Source organism: Marmota monax, unplaced genomic scaffold (genome assembly GCF_021218885.2).
Source record: "Marmota monax isolate L192 unplaced genomic scaffold, Marmota_monax_Labrador192_F-V1.1 WCK01_AAM20220418_F8-fsc00961, whole genome shotgun sequence".
NCBI lineage: Eukaryota > Metazoa > Chordata > Mammalia > Rodentia > Sciuridae > Marmota > Marmota monax.
Genome location: NW_026693090.1, coordinates 45257 through 63779, shown reverse-complemented (window position 1 = coordinate 63779; position 18523 = coordinate 45257). Strand labels below are relative to the sequence as shown.

General features: G+C 38.6%; 1 protein-coding gene across 1 annotated transcript in view; it reads left to right on the top strand.

Annotated features, from left to right (window-relative positions):
• LOC124099600 (growth factor receptor-bound protein 10) overlaps positions 1-12822 on the top strand; it is a 45956-nt gene extending 33134 nt beyond the window's left edge. Inside the window, exon 3 of the mRNA XM_046454751.2 lies at positions 12516-12822. Within this exon, the coding sequence (XP_046310707.2) occupies positions 12516-12683 (168 nt within the window). The 3' untranslated portion in view covers positions 12684-12822. The remainder of the gene's footprint in view (positions 1-12515) is intronic.
• Positions 12823-18523: the final 5701 nt, after the last annotated feature.

The window sequence follows — 18523 nt, the reverse complement described above, 5'->3', positions numbered from 1 at the left end:
CAAACCCATGGTTGACTTTCAAGAACTATTTTTTAAGTTATTTTTAGAACTATATCTCTTTTGGAAGAAGTTTGCAAGTTTAAAATATTTTAAAATCTCACTGAAAACTTGGAATCCATAGATTAATAAAGCAAATATTTTTAAAGTAAACTTGAGTAAGTGTAATGGAACAGAATTATTGTGTATGTTCTCATGATGGCAAACACAGACATATATTCACATGTAGTTCTTTGGTTATCATTCCTTTTGTTTTAAAGTAACACCATCCATCTAGAGCAAAAGTGAAAAAAAAAATCTTGGTAGAATTCTGTTCTTTCTCACTTAAATTAACTAAACCTAGCCTCTTGCATATTTCAAAGTCAGTTGAATTTACCTCAAACCTCCTAGGTATAAAGAACCTCCTCCCCACCAAATTTAGAAACATTAGGACCACCTAGGATCAAAAGCCTTTTCACATGAGCCTTGGAGTCCTCCTGGCAAGAAAGATTCTAGGTGCTGGGGTGCACCTTGCTAATGTTTCCTCGGTAAGTAGATCTTACCAGTCAAGTGACCTCTGCACAAGGGCAATGGAATGAGAGAGCCCTGAGTTCAACTTCTGGCTCCAGTACTTTCCATTCTCCTTCATGTTGTGCCAGGTTTGCTGCCTTCCAGAAAAAAAACTGCACATCTGGTAAGGGATGTGATATATCTGTTTCAGCATTTGGTTTTCTCTACCTGCTTTGGCTCAGCTGTCTTCCTGCTTTCTTTGCTTGAGGTTCCATAGAATCACAATAAAACAGGGTTTGTACTGTTGAGAGCCACAGCCGAAGGGGCCCCAGCAAACTTCCAGCTGCCAGCAAACTTCCAGCTGCCGGCTGACGATTGGCTCACAGCAGCCCCAGCAACATCTAGCTGATTGGCTCCTCTGCGGTGATGCTCATTGGACTGTTTCCCTGCCCTTTCAGACCATGGAGCTGCTCATTGGGGGACTTTTTTGGCTCCGCCCACGTGACCCAGCCAATCGGCCTCAAGAGCAGGACGATTGTGGGAGGTGGAGAGAAGCTTGGGTGGGAGAGAGAGGCTTGTGGAAAGCCGGTGGTGGCAGTTGAGGCTCTGAGGGTTTTTCCTGAGAGACTATTTTGTTTGTCGTGTGTGGTTCTAAAAATAAAGTTAGTTTCTTTTGACAAGTGGCTCCTGATTGTGCCCAGCCAGACTGCGGCATTTGGTGGCCCGTACGGGGAGCGACTGAGGGTAAGTGAAACTGCTCGCCCCTGAGGGCAGGGCGAGAGGATGGGTAGCCATTTTAAGATTCCTCTTTTATTTTGCTTCACTTTTGTTTTAAGTTGCCTGTCCCTGGAGATGAGTGAGACGGAAGAAAAACCGCTCACATCTGAGGAAAAACTATTTACATCTGAGGAACAGATAGGGAGAAAGGACGGATGCCCATGTCAGGAGGATAGAAAGGCTATAATGACTTTTTGTTGTTCCCTTTTTATTTCATTCTGTCTCGGTTTTGTTTGGCGTCATCTTGTTGGGTTGTATTATAGTAGAAATATGGGATCAGAAATTAGTAAAAAACAAACTGAAAGAGTGTTAAGTAAATTGTTAGAGGAAGGAGGCATCCCAGTAAAATCAAGAGCAGTCAGGGCATACGTTGATACAATACAAAAATGTAGCCCATGGCTTTTTAAGGAGGAGTTGTTAAATATATCACAATGGAACCATCATGGTGAAGATTTAAAAAGAGTAGAAAAGAAAAGCCCAGGGACTCTGCCAGTTGGCACATTGCCATTGTGGACATTCGTATCTTGTTTGCTTAGTCCAAAGCCTTCAGTTCAGACAATGGTAGAGGAAGGAGAAGACATAATGATTCAAGTAAAAGAGAAGGTCTCTCAAGTTAGTCAGACAGAGGAAAAGATTCAAATAAAAGAGAAGGCCTCTCAAGCTAGTCAGACAGAGAAAGAAAGTGTAAAACAGAAAAAGCCATCAGGGGGAAAGTTACAACAGGAGACTGCTACTAACACCTTTCTATCACCAGAGGGTGTAAGTGTCCAACCAACAGCACCACCTCTATAGGAGACTGCTACTAACACCTTTCTATCACCAGAGGGCGTAAGTGTCCAACCAACAGCGCCACCTCCATATGCTGGGAGGCCCCCAACCCCCGCAGTTGATAGTTGGGATCCTGAGACAAGGTCTCAAATATTAACATGCCCTGTATTTGAGGCAGGAGGGCAGCGATTTTACCAAGTTTTAAATTTCAAAACAGTGAAGCAGCTAAAAGAGGCTGTAACAACCTATGGTCCTCAAGCACCCTTCACTGTAAGCTTGGTCGAATCCATTAACAACTTGAACATGACGCCAGCAGATTGGGCTAATATGTGTAAAGCTGTGCTAAATGGAGGACAATACCTGTTATGGAAGGTTGCCAATGAGGAATTTTGCAAGGAGACGGCTAGGCGAAATGCAGCAGCTGGTTATCCTCAGAGAAATCTAGATATGTTGTTAGGAAAGGGACCTTATGAGGATCAGCAGCAACAAATTGCATATGATCCTGGCGTATACGCACAAATTGCTGCAGATGCAATTAAGGCATGGAAGACTTTACAAGGACATGGAGGTTTACAAGGTCAATTATCTAAGGTAATACAAGGAGCTAATGAACCTTATGCTGAATTTGTAGATAGGCTTATTCAAACAGCTACCAGAGTTTTTGGGAATACAGAACAAGCAATGCCATTACTAAAACACCTGGCTTATGAGCAAGCGAATCGTTGGTGCAGAGATATCATTAGACCATGGAAACATGAAGATTTAAACACATATATTAAATTATGTAGAGACATTAATGAACAAGAGCAAGTCGTGGCAGCTGCAGTAAAACAGGCTTTAGATGCCAGAGACATTAATGAACAAGGGCAAATTGTGGCAGCTGCAGTAAAACAGGCTTTAGATGCCAGGCCAAGAACATGCTACAATTGTGAACAAACAGGACATTTTAAAAGGAATTGCCCCATTGGAGGAGGGTTTAACAAAACTAGGTATCAAAGGAGTAGAATACCAGGTATTTGCCCACGATGCCGTAGAGGGAGACATTGGGCTAATGAATGCCGTTCTCATACCACCATAGAGGGTACTCCATTATCAAAAAACGAACAAGGACCAGGTGTTTATCCACGATATCGTGGAGAAAGGCATCGGGCTCCATTGCCAAAAAATGGACAGGGGGGCCCAATGCTCCGGGGCCCAAAACCACAAATATACGGAGCACTGGAGGAACCCAGCAACCCCATCAGGGTAGTGCCCAGGACACATTGTCCATCAGATCCCTCATCAGACAAACCAGAGGGAGCGCAGGGTTGGACATCTGCGCCTCCGCCAGAGCAGTACTAACTCCAGAGATGGGAGTTCAAATCATTCCCACAGGGGTGAAACGACCTCTTCCCAAAGGAACAGTAGGCTTATTATTGGGACGCAGCTCTTCTACTCTAAAAGGACTTATGATAAGTCCTGGGGTAATTGATCCCGATTATGAAGGTGAAATAAAAATTATAGCCAGTTCTCCAAAGGGTATATCAGTAATTTCACCAGGAGACAGAATAGCACAGTTACTAATAATACCCAGCCTACATGATAAATTTTCCAGTCGTACTGTAGAAAGAGGTTCCAAGGGATTAGGCTCCACAGGTGTAGATTGGGCTATGCTTTCTTTAAATTTAGATTCTCGCCCCATGCTAAAACTAAATATTCAAGGACATGAATTTAATGGGATACTGGATACAGGTGCAGACCTTAGCATCATCTCTCGTCAAGAATGGCCAAAACATTGGCCATTACAACAAGCCACTCAAACGCTTCGAGGCCTAGGAGTGGCGACTAATCCCCATAGAAGTGCAATGGTATTAGATTGGAAGGATCCTGAAGGATGTGAAGGAACCATACAGCCATATGTATTGGATCATCTTCCCGTAAATTTATGGGGACGAGATGTCCTAGATCAATTAGGTTTGACATTAACAAATAACATCAACCAAAATGCACCCACTATTATGACTAGACAAGGTTTTAGGAAAGGAAAAAGATTAGAAAAACAAGAACAAGGTATAGCAGCACCAATACAAATAGATCAAGGAACAGACAGACATGGGTTGGATTTTCAGAAAGGGCCACTGAGACAATAAAAAATACTTGGAAATCAGAAAGACCAGTATGGGTTCCTCAGTGGCCCCTGACTAAAGAAAAGATACAAGCAGCCCATGACCTCGTCAAACAACAATTAGCAGAAGGACATATACAACCTTCTGTATCTCCCCATAATACTCCCATTTTTGTCATCAAAAAGAAATCTGGTAAATGGAGATTATTGCAAGATTTAAGAGCCATTAATAATGAGATGGTTATTATGGGACCTGCTCAATCAGGGATTCCTCAGTTGTCTGCTTTGCCAAAAACCTGGTATGTTTTAGTTATAGATATTAAAGATTGTTTAGATGGCTAACAGCCCAACTATGTGTCAAATTTATGTTAACAAAGTAATCCAGCCACTTAGAAATCAAAATCCTGAACTACAAATATTTCACTATATGGATGATGTATTATTAGCACACAAAGATAAAAACACATTGTTAGAATGTTATGCCACACTTACAAACTTATTAAAAAATTATAATCTAGAGATAGCAATAGATAAAGTACAATTAAATTTTCCAATTAATTATTTAGGAGTTCTATTATCCTCAACCATGGTCCGTCCACCAAAAATTCAAATATGAGTAGATCAACTCAAATCACTTAATGACTTTCAAAAGTTATTAGGAGACATAAATTGGATAAGGCCTTATTTAGGTATACCAACAGGAGAGTTGGGACCTTTATTTGATATCCTAAAAGGTCCATCAGATCCAAATTCACCCCGAATGTTAACACCTGAAGCAAGAAAGGCATTAAAAATCATTGAAACATATATGGAAAATATGCATTTGTATAGAATTGATATAAGTTTGCCTTTATTATTTATTGTACTACCAACAAAAAATATTCCTACAGGAGTATTTTGGCAAGAAGGTCCATTATTATGGATACATTTATCTTATTCTCCTAACACTATTCTTACTAGGTATCCTGAGGCTGTAGGACAATTAATACTCAAAGGAATAAAAGCAGCAAAGGGAGTGTTTGGAATTTCTCCCAATAAAATTATTACTCCATATACTATGAATCAAATTGATGAATTAGCTAATGAGTTAAATACTTGGGCAATAATCATGTGTAAATCTAATGTTTCATTTGATAACCACTTATCATCTAATCCTTTATTGTCTTTTTGGTCATTGCATCCTGTAATTTTTCCAAAAATGACAAGAAAAACACCTATCATGAATGCTCCAAATATATTCACTGATGGGTCAAATAATGGTACAGCAGCAGTAGTTACCCCTGATCAAACTTTTACATTTTTAGTACCCAAACAATCAGCTCAAAAGGTAGAGCTTAATGCAGTTTTACAAGCTTTTGTGATGTTTAAAGATTCTGTATTTAATTTATTTTCTGATAGTCAGTATGTAGTTAATGCTATAGTATCTCTTGAAGATGCTGGTAGGATTTCCCCTTCTTCTACTGTTTTCTCTTTGCTTTCCACTATACAAAGTCTAATCTGGGACAGAAAAGATCCATTCTTTATAGGACATATCAGGGCACATACAGGATTGCCTGGAGCCCTTAGTTTGGGCAATGATTTAGCAGATAAAACTACACATGACATACATATTTTCTCTACACTAGAAGAAGCTATAAATTTTCATAAAAAGTTCCATGTCAATGCTAATACTTTACAAAAGCGTTTTAAAATAACTAAGGAACAAGCTAGACAAATAATAAAACAATGTCAAAATTGTGTGACCTTTTTACCACAAGTTAATCTTGGAGTCAATCCTAGAGGATTGATACCTAACCATATTTGGCAGATGGACGTCACACACTTGCCAGAATTTGGAAAATTAAAATATTTGCATGTTACAGTTGATACTTCTTCTGGATTTTTGATGGGCTCCCTTCATGCCGGAGAAAAAACTAAAGATGTTATAGCTCATTGCTTACAAAATTTTGCCACTGTGGGTGTTCCAAAACAGTTAAAAACAGATAATGCCCCTGGTTATACTTCTACCTCTTTTAAACAATTTTGCTCAACATTTGGCATTACTCATATAACAGGAATCCCATACAATCCACAGGGACAAGGCATAGTTGAAAGAGCTCATCAAACTATTAAAATGTACTTATTAAAGCAAAAAGAAGGAATTGGGAAGGGGTATATATTCCCCAAAGATAAACTTAAAATAACCCTTTTTACTCTAAACTTTTTAAATTTGGATTCATCAGGACTTAGTGCTGCAGAAAGGCATATGTGTCCAAAAAATGTACATAAGCCCAAGGTACTTTGGAAGGATATTCTAACAGGACAATGGAAAGGTCCTGACCCAGTAATTGTCTGGAGTCGGGGGTCTGTTTGTGTGTTTCCACAGGGAGAACAGCAGCCGATTTGGATTCCAGAGAGATTAACCAAGGTCCTGACCCAGTGATTGTCTGGAGTCGGGGGTCTGTTTATGTGTTTCCACAGGGAGAACAGCAGCCGATTTGGATTCTAGAAAGATTAACTAAAGCGATTTCTACAGACCAAAAAGAAGATGATTTGGCTCAAATCCATAACAACTGATATCCAAAACTCCAGTTTGGCTATTCTTACATCTGAAACAGAACCAGGATGCTTTTTTCAATATCTATTTTATTATTGCCCTTTGCCATATCATGAAGTTCTATTTTGTTTTTTGAGCTCATACAGACCTAGGTTAATGTTTTGCTGATCAGTTCTATTTTTTGACTATAGAGTTTTTAAACATTGCAATGGAGATTTCACCTGTAAAAAGTTATAAGGCCTTTACTATAATGTTATGTGTTGTATGTATTATATTATGTGTGCACACTTGTGTTTTGTGTTATATGTTTGAATGTACGTATGTCCATATATCATATATGATGAGCGCTCATGATAATATGGATCCAAATATTTTTTTTTCATGTGATTTATATGGTTTAATTTAAATTGGGTAAACAACTGTTGAGGATTGTTTTAATATGTAAACAAAAAAGAAGGTTAACAGATCTGTTTGTTTACTTTCACCTTTCCTTTTCATTATATTTAATAATTCTCTTAAAGATAATGTAAATTGTTAAGAAAATTGTTTTCTTTTAGTGCCTTCTGTAATGTTACATAATTTTTTCTTTAGCCATTATTGCCAGAATTCCTATCTTCATCCCAGTGCCGGTGAAGACAGTGTAAATTGTTAAGAAAATTGTTTTCTTTTAGTGCCTTCTGTAATGTTACATAATTTTTTCTTTAGCCATTATTGCCAGAATTCCTATCTTCATCCCAGTGCTGGTGAAGTCAAACATAAAACCAATCTACAGCTTCTACAATAGCCATCACTGAACTGCTTGCAGAACTTGCCTGGACACATTGTGAGCTCACCTGTATGCATTGTGAACTATCTGTTGGTACAGCAAATTGTGGTAGTGCTGGAGTATTTTTGCTGATGATGTCACCGGTGGTACAATTTTTCAAAGGAGCCCTCAATTGGCTTAATGTCATGGCATTTTGCATCCTCCTCTACTAGTGATGGTCTAAAATTTGGGGGCCAACAGAGGTGAGGCAAAGAACCTCACCCCCCCACAGGTGCAAAGGCCTATCCACAAGTATGGCTGTATGCTGGACCGGTAGTCAGTGACGGGTATGATCCAATTGCAGTGGTACCAACCTAAGACAGGAGGCTGACGCCTAGAGGTCAGTTCATCCGATGACGGGTAAGGACCATATGTTGAATTGGACTGCCTAACAGGCACGGTCCCTAAGCCACATGCTTGTTGTTTAAACAGAGAGGGGGAGATGTTGAGAGCCACAGCCGAAGGGGCCCCAGCAAACTTCCAGCTGCCAGCAAACTTCCAGCTGCCGGCTGACGATTGGCTCACAGCAGCCCCAGCAACATCTAGCTGATTGGCTCCTCTGCGGTGATGCTCATTGGACTGTTTCCCTGCCCTTTCAGACCACGGAGCTGCTCATTGGGGGACTTTTTTGGCTCCCCCCACGTGACCCAGCCAATCGGCCTCAAGAGCAGGACGATTGTGGGAGGTGGAGAGAAGCTTGGGTGGGAGAGAGAGGCTTGTGGAAAGCCGGTGGTGGCAGTTGAGGCTCTGAGGGTTTTTCCTGAGAGACTATTTTGTTTGTCGTGTGTGGTTCTAAAAATAAAGTTAGTTTCTTTTGACAAGTGGCTCCTGATTGTGCCCAGCCAGACTGCGGCATTGTACCACTTAAAATAGGACCCCATCAGTGTTCCATGGCGTATCCTTCCTCCTGAGGACAGCCTCCTCTTGGCTCTTTGATTACAACCCAGCTTCTCCAAAGTGTTTACTCCCCAGTATTCAGAAGAGGCTTCTGGAGTTACAGAAAACTCCAGCCTACATCCTGTAAGAGTTCCTAACCTAAGAATTACCTCGAGTGAAGAAGAATGAAGATGACACTAGGCCCACCAGCTTCTGGGGCAGATGCCCTATGAGGTCCTGGTTTCTGTATGGATGCCTGGGGGCAGGGAACCTCAGCAATTCTTGGTCAGTCTGTGCACCACGGGGCCGAGCTGTCTGCCCATGGACATGTTGCACTGCAGACGGCTCTGAGGGAGGCAAAGAGCTGAGAGTGGCCCATTTTCTATTTGTATAAGGTGATTATCACTGAGCCTTTGGCAGAGGCTCACTGCCAAAGTCAGGAGGTCTTTTGAATTCAGTAACGAGATTCCCTGAACTTGTAAGTCAGCCAGCAGCAGCAGCAAAGTCTGTCTGTTGCATAAAGCTGAAATGGGATGTCTATGCTGATATTAGGAACTGGAAGGGCCCAGAAGACCCTCACTGTGTACCTGCTGGGGACCACTGAGATTAAGAGCCAGGCATCCCAGAGTGGAGTTTGGACCATGGAGCTGACTCTACCCTCAGATCTAATTGCTCCTAAGCTCCTTCCTTCAAATTTGCAAAGAATGAAACACTTACTTCTCTGTACAGTGAATGTGTAAAAAAATGACCACGGAAAGTCTGGAAATGGTGGAACATTCTACCACTGCTTCAAGCTTCCATAACAGGATGCAGTGGCATACCAGCCCAAGGGTACATCAAAGCTTCCTCCCCCACTCTCTAAAAGAGAGTTTTATGCTGTTGACATAATTACACCCTCTTTCATATTACTGTTTTTAAAAGCAGTTAGCTATTTGGTTTTCTTTGCAGTAGAGAAAAGGAAATTGAGGATTTGGGAGTTGGCTTTTCCCAACTGAATCATTCCCACTGCATCATACTGGTCATGAAGTCTGCTTTCTTAGAATTGGAATCTGAGTGGGAAGCAGTCTTCAGGGTCCCACCTTCACCCCTTCCCTGGTCGTTCTGCAGGGCTTCAGCTGGAGCCCACTTCATGGCAGATACTTGAAAGTCATGAGGCCAGTGCTCCTTAAGGATTCCTACTTTACAGATAGGGGAACTGAGGCCCAGGGAGGCTGATTAACTCAGCCAGATTTCCACAACTAATAACCAATGAAATAGAATTGCAGCCTATTCTGATTTTAAGAGCTTCTACTTGAAAGTACCCCTGTGCCGTAACTTCCACCACACTGATTCTCCGAGCAGTGAGTAAAGAGAAGGAAAGTGAATTTGGGGCAGGTAGTTACCTGCCTGAATTCACAGCTCTAGTAGATGGCTGAGCCAGGATGGAATTTTCTCCAACTTCTCCACCTTCTCTTGATATTACCCAGATTCATCTATTCTCTGCACAGAGCTCCCCTGGAAAATTACTGCCTGTGGTATTGATCTTTCCCTGATGAACTGTGAGTTGCTGTGGGACAGGGTCTTGACCTGCTTGAGAGAACCTTCTGTGTTCACTCTGTGCAATAAGTGTAAGTACTGGATGAACCAGGAGGATCCAGGCTGCTCCCTAGGAGCCCTGGACTTGGAGCAGCTGACTCCTGAACTGTAGGACCTTCCTTTGCAATCTGAATGAACCCCCAGCACTGCCCAGATGGTTACTTAAGAGGCAGTTCAGGTGGTTCAAAATGCTTCTTCCAGAAACTCCTACTTTCAAAGCTCTGCAGCAGGGTGGGGTGGGGTCTTTCTGTGTAGTGTTGCGTATTTATTACACACATTCTCATCTACAGCTCCTTGCATTGACCCGAACTGAGATGACTGGCATATGTAATGCTTTTCTTGATGTTCTGTCTTGGGGACTTGTGTTGTGTGTGTGGTCTGAGGGCTCTAATATTTGTGGTAGTAGCCAGAATTTGCTTGCGTCAGGGACAGAGGCCATAACTAGAGCATATGTACTCTTGTGCCCATCCCCTGCCTCAGGCTGCAGCAGTGGCCCAGCCTCCTGCCCAACCCACAATACCGTGGTCTTGCTACTCTGGCCTTTGTGGGGATCCAAAAGGAGTGGAGGTAAACATACGTCCAAACACATCATTGGGCTACTAGAGTGGTTTGATTCACCACCTAAGGACCAGTGTGAGACAGCTGGGTGTGGGCAGAAGCAGCTAGTCAGGGCACAGCCAGCAGGACTGGCATCCACAGACTGAAAGGGGGAGCCCAGCCTGCTGGGAACAGTTTGGGGAGACAAGGAACAAACTCCTGTGTGAAAGGCAATCAGGATTTAAAATGCCATCTTATCCCTCTGACTGCTTTTTCCATGCAGTTTAGGTAAGTTTGTTTTGTTTTGTTTTGTTTTTTTGCTTGTAAGACATTTTATTTATTTTTTACTTATTTCTTACATACATGACAATAGTGGAGTGCATTACATTCATAATTATCCATTCACAGCACAATTTTTCATAACTCTGTATGTTCATGCCAAATTATGCTATTATAAATGAGCTCTCTTTTTTTTGCATCACAATTCTTAATACTGTTATAACACAATTTATCATGTCTCTGTTTGTATATAAGGTATGTTGACACCAAATTCACATTTTCATACATGTATTTTGTATAATGATAAGGGTCTACTTCCACTATCCTTGCTATTCCCCTTCTCCCTATCTTTCCCTCCCACCCCTATTCCCTATCTAGAGGTAATTTTCCACCCATGCTCTCCCTCCCTACCCCACTTTGAGTCACCCCCCTTATATCAGAGAAAACATTCGGCATTTGTTTTTTGAGGGGATTGGCTAACCTCACTTAACATAATCTTCTCTAATGCCATTTTGGAAGATATTTTAAACAGAAAAATCTTGAAAAGAAACCTCCAAGTGTGAGATAACTGTAAAATTTGTCACCATAGAAACCATTTAGGGCCACTTTAGAGCTGAAAGAAGAAGGCAGAGTATCACCTTATCTAAACTCAGCTGGGGATGTGCACATTGGGTACCTCAAATTTTTTTCTGCTCTGCACCTATCTATGAATGTTATAAAAAATGCCACAAGTGTTGATTTGGGGATTACAAATAAATTTGAGCAACACAGACAAACAATATTAATAGAATCTGTGAATAATGAGCATCACCTAGATATTTACTACATAAATGTTATAAAGGAAAGAAAATAGGGTAAGGATTGATGGGTTTGAATAGAAGCCTGAAGGAGGGGGAAGAGACACGCAGATACCAGGGAGAAGTATTCTTTAGGCAGAAAGAATAATGGCATGTTTGAAAACTAACTGTAGCCAGCATGGCAAGAATGGAGTGAGAGCAAAGACCAAAGTTTTGGCCATCTCACCTTCCTCTAAAGATTGCGTCCCTGTCCGTGTTGAGGCCGGGACCAACTGTATTTATAATCTGAATTATAAATCTGAATTTCTGTTTGACCATCCCTTTGCCTGTGACCTGTTAGGTTTTTATGGATTTGAACAGGACCAGAAAAATGAAGCCTGCTTGTAATGTCATGACTGTATTCTTACTGAGCCCTTTTATTATTGATTTAAACTTTAGCATATGCATGTTCATTTATCTCTTCATCCTCCTCAGCTTCAGGGAATGTGGGATGTGTGGGGGACACAGGAGCAGTTGGCCCAGAACCTAGAAAATGGAGAACAGAGTCATCAAGAGTTAGGATGGGAAGGGGAAACTGACAGGAGTTTTTGTTGATGTGCTTGTTTTTGCAATTGGTTCAAATATAAAATATCCAACCCCTGAGACCACTGTCAGTATTTTAAAGTGAATTCTGTTGCTTCCTGAGCCAGTTTGGTGGCTTGGCTGTGACCTCCATGTTCCTGTGAAATGTCATGGGCATTTTAAAAATGTTGTGTCATGATCCTACCCACTCTGTCCATAAGAGCTGGAAAGGGGAGGAGGAAAAAGAAGAAGGGGGACGTCAACGGGCCCTCATCCTGCATTACTGCAGCCAAAAAAAGTTGTCCATGTGTTTCAACATAGTATACTATTTTTACTCTTTCTGTTTTGTCTCAGGTTTTACTTCTTATAAGTACAAAATTGTTTATCTGTACTTGTCCCCTTTGTGTGTTGCAGGACGTTAAAGTCTTTAGTGAAGATGGAACAAGCAAGGTGGTGGAGATTCTGACAGATATGACGGCCAGGGACCTGTGCCAGCTGCTGGTTTACAAAAGTCACTGCGTGGATGACAACAGCCGGATAAAATGGCAGATAATTCTTCATGTCTTAAAACATCACTCATAGTATACTGTCGTTGGGTTTTGCTTTTTCATCTTCATTGCAGGACAATTGCAAAATGTTAGTACAAAGTGTACAATGTGATGATCTGTTTTACATGTACACTGTGAAATAATTATTAAAATCAAGCTAATTAACATACTCATTACTGCCTATACTGTGTATGTATGTGTGTGTGTGTAATGATATCACTTAAACTCTACTTTCTAGCAACATTTTTTTTAAAGAGAGAGAGAGAGAGAGAGAGAGAGAGAGAGAATTTTTAATATTTATTTTTTAGCTAATTCGGCGGACACAACATCTTTGTTTGTGGTGCTGAGTATCTAACCTGGGCCGCACGCATGCTAGGTGAGCGTGCTACAGCTTGAGCCACATCCCCAGCCCTAGAATTTCAAACTTACTGAAAATAAGATCAGTGAGCTGCAGAGAGATGGTCTCTTGTCAGGACAATTTTGAAGGAAATCGGTGCTGCCTTCCCCACAAAGCTCCATAAGCTGAGTTCCCTGACCCACAAAAAATTCTTTATCATGCAGTACATGATTATATACCAATTTAAAGAAGGTCAGTTTCACAAAAGTGAAACAGTGACGATTTCTCTAATCCCATCATCATTACCTGGCAGTCTAGCACAAGACTGTCCAAAAGAGAAATTCATAAGCTGTCATTGTAAATCCTGCTTGAGATGATTGAAATCACAATACTAGAATTAAAAAAAATGTAGATAAATATGCATTATGTTATTAATATACTAGTTTATTCCATCTAAGCCCTGAGTTGCTTTAACAGGAAGACATTAGCTGATAGACTCTGTGTATTTTATGTGTTTTTATCTTAAGTTTGTATAAAGAAAATACAAATTTATATACCATCACTTTAATCAAAGAGTGTATAATGTAGCTGTGGAGAGGAAGTTAAAGAAAGAATCCAAAAAAAATTAAAAAAAAATAAATAAAAATAAATATCAGAAGAGGGACTCGATCAGTGACTGCTGTAATATTCAAAAACTATAGTCATGATGGAAGCATAAGTTTAAAAGCAACTTCCAATATGAATGGAGCATAGATGGGTATCAGTGGAAGAAAATATTTGAGTTGGGTGAGAAGCATGAATAAACAGGGAAATTTTTTAGTATTTCAGTTATATTTAAGAACCATTTCAACCCTAATGACTGAGACAGAAATTTGTGCTATTTATCCCTTAGAAACACCCAGGCCCATGGATTGAATAAGGATTGAATAAGGGAAGAAAGTTTCAAAATATGGTTGCAGACTCATTTCAAAAATCTTAAAATCAAATCAAATTTCATAAAGATGACCTAGTGAAGACAATGACTTATGTTTCAGGTGCAGAAGCACTATTCAACAAAGAGAATTAAAGGTAATAATCAGAATGAATTGTGCTGCTATAGACATTGATGTGGCTGTGTCCCTGTAGTATGCTCTTTTTAGGTCCTTTGGGTATAGTCCGAGAAGGGGAATAGCTGGGTCAAATGGTGATTCCATTCCCAGCTTTCCAAGGAATCTCCATACTGCTTTCCAAATTGGCTGCACCAATTTGCAGTCCCACCAGCAATGTATGAGTGTACCTTTTTCCCTGCATCCTCACCAGTGCTTGTTGTTTGACTTCATAATGGCTGTCATTCTTACTGGAGTAAGAATGGTATCTTAGAGTAGTTTTAATTTGCATTTCTTTGATTGCTAGAGATGGTGAGCATTTTTTCGTGTATTTGTTGATTGATTGTATATCCTTTTCTGAGAAGTGTAATAGATGAATGGAATAAAATAATGTGGCATTTATACACAATGGAATATTGCTCAGCACTAAAAAAATAACAAGATCATGTCATTTGCAGGGAAATGGATGGCATTAGAGCAGATTATGCTAAGTGAAGTTAGCCAATCCCTAAAAAACAAATGCCAAATGTCTTCTCTGATATAAGGGGGTGATTCAAAATGGTCTAGAGAGGAAGAGCATGAGAAGAAGATTACCACTAAATAGGGAAGAGAGGTGGGAGGGAAAGGGAGGGAGAAGGGTAATTGCACGGAAGATGGAAAGAGATCCTCATCGTTATACAGAATACATGTATGATGATGTGAGGGGGAAAAAAAGAAGTGTGTCACATTAGATTGGGTAGAGAGAAGTGATGGGGAGGGAGGGGAGGGAAAGGGGGGATAGGAAGGGAGCAGAATAAAATAGACACTAGTATTGCTGTATGTATATAGGTGACTGTATGACCAATGTGAGTCTGCAACCTGTACACTCAGAAAAATGAGAAATTATACCCTATTTGATTCAAAAGAAAAAAGAGAGAAAGAATGAAGAGGAAACATTTCTGAAATTGAAGTATACACACACAAAAAAAATGGCTAGAATTGCATATTCTTACCAAAATGTCTCATCTCACTGAAGGCTAAAACATTAATAATTGCACATTTTTAAACTCTTCAGTTGGAGAAGTTTGAACAATCATGTCACCACACGGAACCCCGACTTAATACAGGAGAGAATCTTGTCTGTATTTCTTGAGTCAATTCCTACTCTGCCCATCTATCCTTTCTCTGCTTTACAAAGGCAAGGACTTTTCTTTTTCAAAACATACAAGTTAGTTTTCCAATATAGTAGATTCAAAATCCTTTAAATTGCAGTCTGGCTTTTTCATATCTGACTTATTTTGTTTACCATACTAGAATTGAAATTATCTATTATGTATCTGTAATTCATATCTTTTGATAGGTGAATAATATTCTACATTATGACAAAAATGAAATTTGTCTATCACCAATGATGAAACTGTTTAATATTTAGTCATATTCTACATTATGACTAAAATGAAATTTGTCTATCTCCAATGATTTCTGTTAAATGCTATTATAAATAATATTGTCATAGTAATTATTTTTCAAGTTGTTTCAAAGACACATTTTTCATTCCATTGTGTAAATACAAGGAATCATTTCCTATGAATGTGTTTATATAAAACTGACACACAGATACTTGAAACAGTTATAGAATGAAACATACCTTCAGCAATTTCTGAATGTTCTGTATTCTAGAAAATATTTCATGTTGTCTGTAATTTTTTTGTAATTTCAGCAATGCTAATGAGAGACAAAACAGCATCTCATTGTGGTTTTGATTTATATTTATCAACACACATTCTGGAGACAAACTAGAAAGATTACCCATTAAATGAATGTTTTTGTCTGGCAAAACTGTAGGGACCAACAGTAGGTTCGTGGTGGCCAGAGTGTAGGAGTAGTGACAATGGTTAATTATAAATAAGATGCTGAGGGAGAAATTTTAATGTGATGCAACTGTTTTATATCATGCTTATGGTAATGGACATATAGCTCTGCTTCTATCAAGCACATAAAACCATATACCACATAGAGTGAATTTTGATGCATATAAATTAAGAACCAATAATGAAATCAATTTTAAAGGTAAAAATAAGGCAATAGGCTAGACTTTCCATTAAGGCCAAGCCTCAGGCAGATGAACATCCCAGTACTAGCAGATGCCTAATTTACTGAACAAAGTCCTAATTAGCCAGGATATTTTCTTATCAAATTTAGCATGACATGGTAAAATTTAAAATCTCATTGTGTTTGTAAAAGAAAAAAAAATCAAGAACCTTCCACAAAGAAATCAAGTGGCTAGAGGAAGAGAGGACTGTGGCATTTTGCAGTGACTGCTGTTGTTCTTAGCAATTTGTAATTCCCTAATACCTTTTATAGTCTCCTATCATGATTCCGTGGAGTAGCATGTAGATTTAGTTATTTTAAATAAAGCTATTATATATTAATTGAAGGACTACATGTAAACTGTTCTTTATTTTAAAGTTAAGCCAATATAAAAAACAAACCTTTCCTTTCTTTCCCATTTCTCCACCACTTTGTGCTTAGTAAATGGACTCTACAGTCTGACATCCTACTTATATCAGGGAGGGAGAACATTAGCTAAGTGCCTTCTTTTGTTCAAGACAGTGCTTTCAAAGAAGTATTTTTCTAGTGTTTATTTTGGCGAAATTCAGTAATTTCTGCAAACCATTAGGTAGGAGCAAATTGAGTGCGAGCACTTGCAACTGCTTTTGTGACATGAAGTAGGTCACTTAAGCTATTTGGCTCTTCCAAATTATGTATAGAGAAAAAATGATGTAAAAATTTAAATAACTTTTTTCCCAGTAGTAGCTGTATCTATGAATATTTCTCCTATTTCCTTTCAATTCCTTTAAAACACACCATGTGAACTCTCACACATATACTAACAATACTCAACACACTGTCAATTTGATCACAATTAATTAGATTATTTTAAATAACTTTACTTAGATATTTTATAATACATTTTGATTTATATAATTTTTTGATAAAGAAACATTAAATGTTGCCAACACACTTTAGTTTAAAGATAATTATCTATATTATTTGTAACTAAGGTCTATCATTGCGATAGCCTCAACAATTTGAAATATTTACATCATTTAATACAATAAATTTTTTGAGAAAATCATTACTGACAAAATGCAAGAATCTACCCAAACTTCCTGTTTTTGTTGTTGAATTGCTGAAATCAATAATCACAGTAAAGCATAGAGGTAAAAGTAGAAGACCCCTTCAGAAAAAGGGGAAAATGCTGATAATTAGTGTGGACTGACTTTGGGCTAAAGGAATCCTAGACTTCTCCTGTCTGTGTTTTTTAAGCTACTAGCTAAAAGTTTCCTCCCATTAGAAGAAGGAGTAAAACCAAGTTAAAAGATACATTTACAGAAATATTATATTAATTGCTGGTCTTTTCCACCCTTAAAAATTTGGTACAAAAATTTATTCCCTATGCCACTTGTTCCAACTTTGTTTTCAGATTAAGCAAATTACAGATTTTTTAAGGTATCATTATAATGATCTTTTTTTATTAGCTACACATGACACTACAATGATCTTCACAATTCATACATTTGAATCAAATGGGGTATAATTTCTCATTTTTCTGATTGTATAGGTTGCAGAATCACATTGGTCATACAGTCACCTAAATACATAAAATTTATAGATTTAATTTTAACAAGTTCCAGACTGCAGAACCTGTTAATTATAATACCCTTTTACCCTCTTTCAGTCTTATTTACTTTAGCAATGAATATTTTTTTCAATAAATACAACATGCTTTAATTCAATTTATTTTGAATCATAAATCTAATAGTTTTTTTTTTTTTTTTTTTTATGGTGATATTACCCAGTCATTGTACTTTCACTGCATCAGACATGATGCATAAAAGGGAAAAGCTATAGGACACATGATCACGACCCACAATAGGAACCATGTAAAACCAGCACAAAAGGAATCACATTTTCTTTTGCATGAAAAGAAACCTATTAAATACAGTAGACATACTACTAATTTTTAAACAATGTACATAATTTGTATTTTTCCAGATAGCATAGTTCCAAGGAGTTGGTTCTCTAAACAGAATGCATAATTTATAGCAACTATGTTTATATGCATCACTTTACAAACTGGAGATAGCTTATTTCCTCTGTGAGGAAGAATGTTGACTACAAGGTTGTGCATATATTAGATTCTTTCAAATCCTGAACAAAATATCAGAAATTGTTATCTGGACATAGTTTTTAGAGGGCCTAATCTACTATTTTGTGCTTTATTGTCAGGTGTTTTTTACAGTTTCTATGATAGGCTTCTGTCTGTTTATATGCAATATAATTTATAGACCATTATTTAGAATCTTTAGCCACAATGACAACTTAGCCTTTGAAAACTATTTTATCATATTCAAACAATCATCCCTTACACTAAAAGGGGTTTCAAAATTTATGTACATTTTAATACAT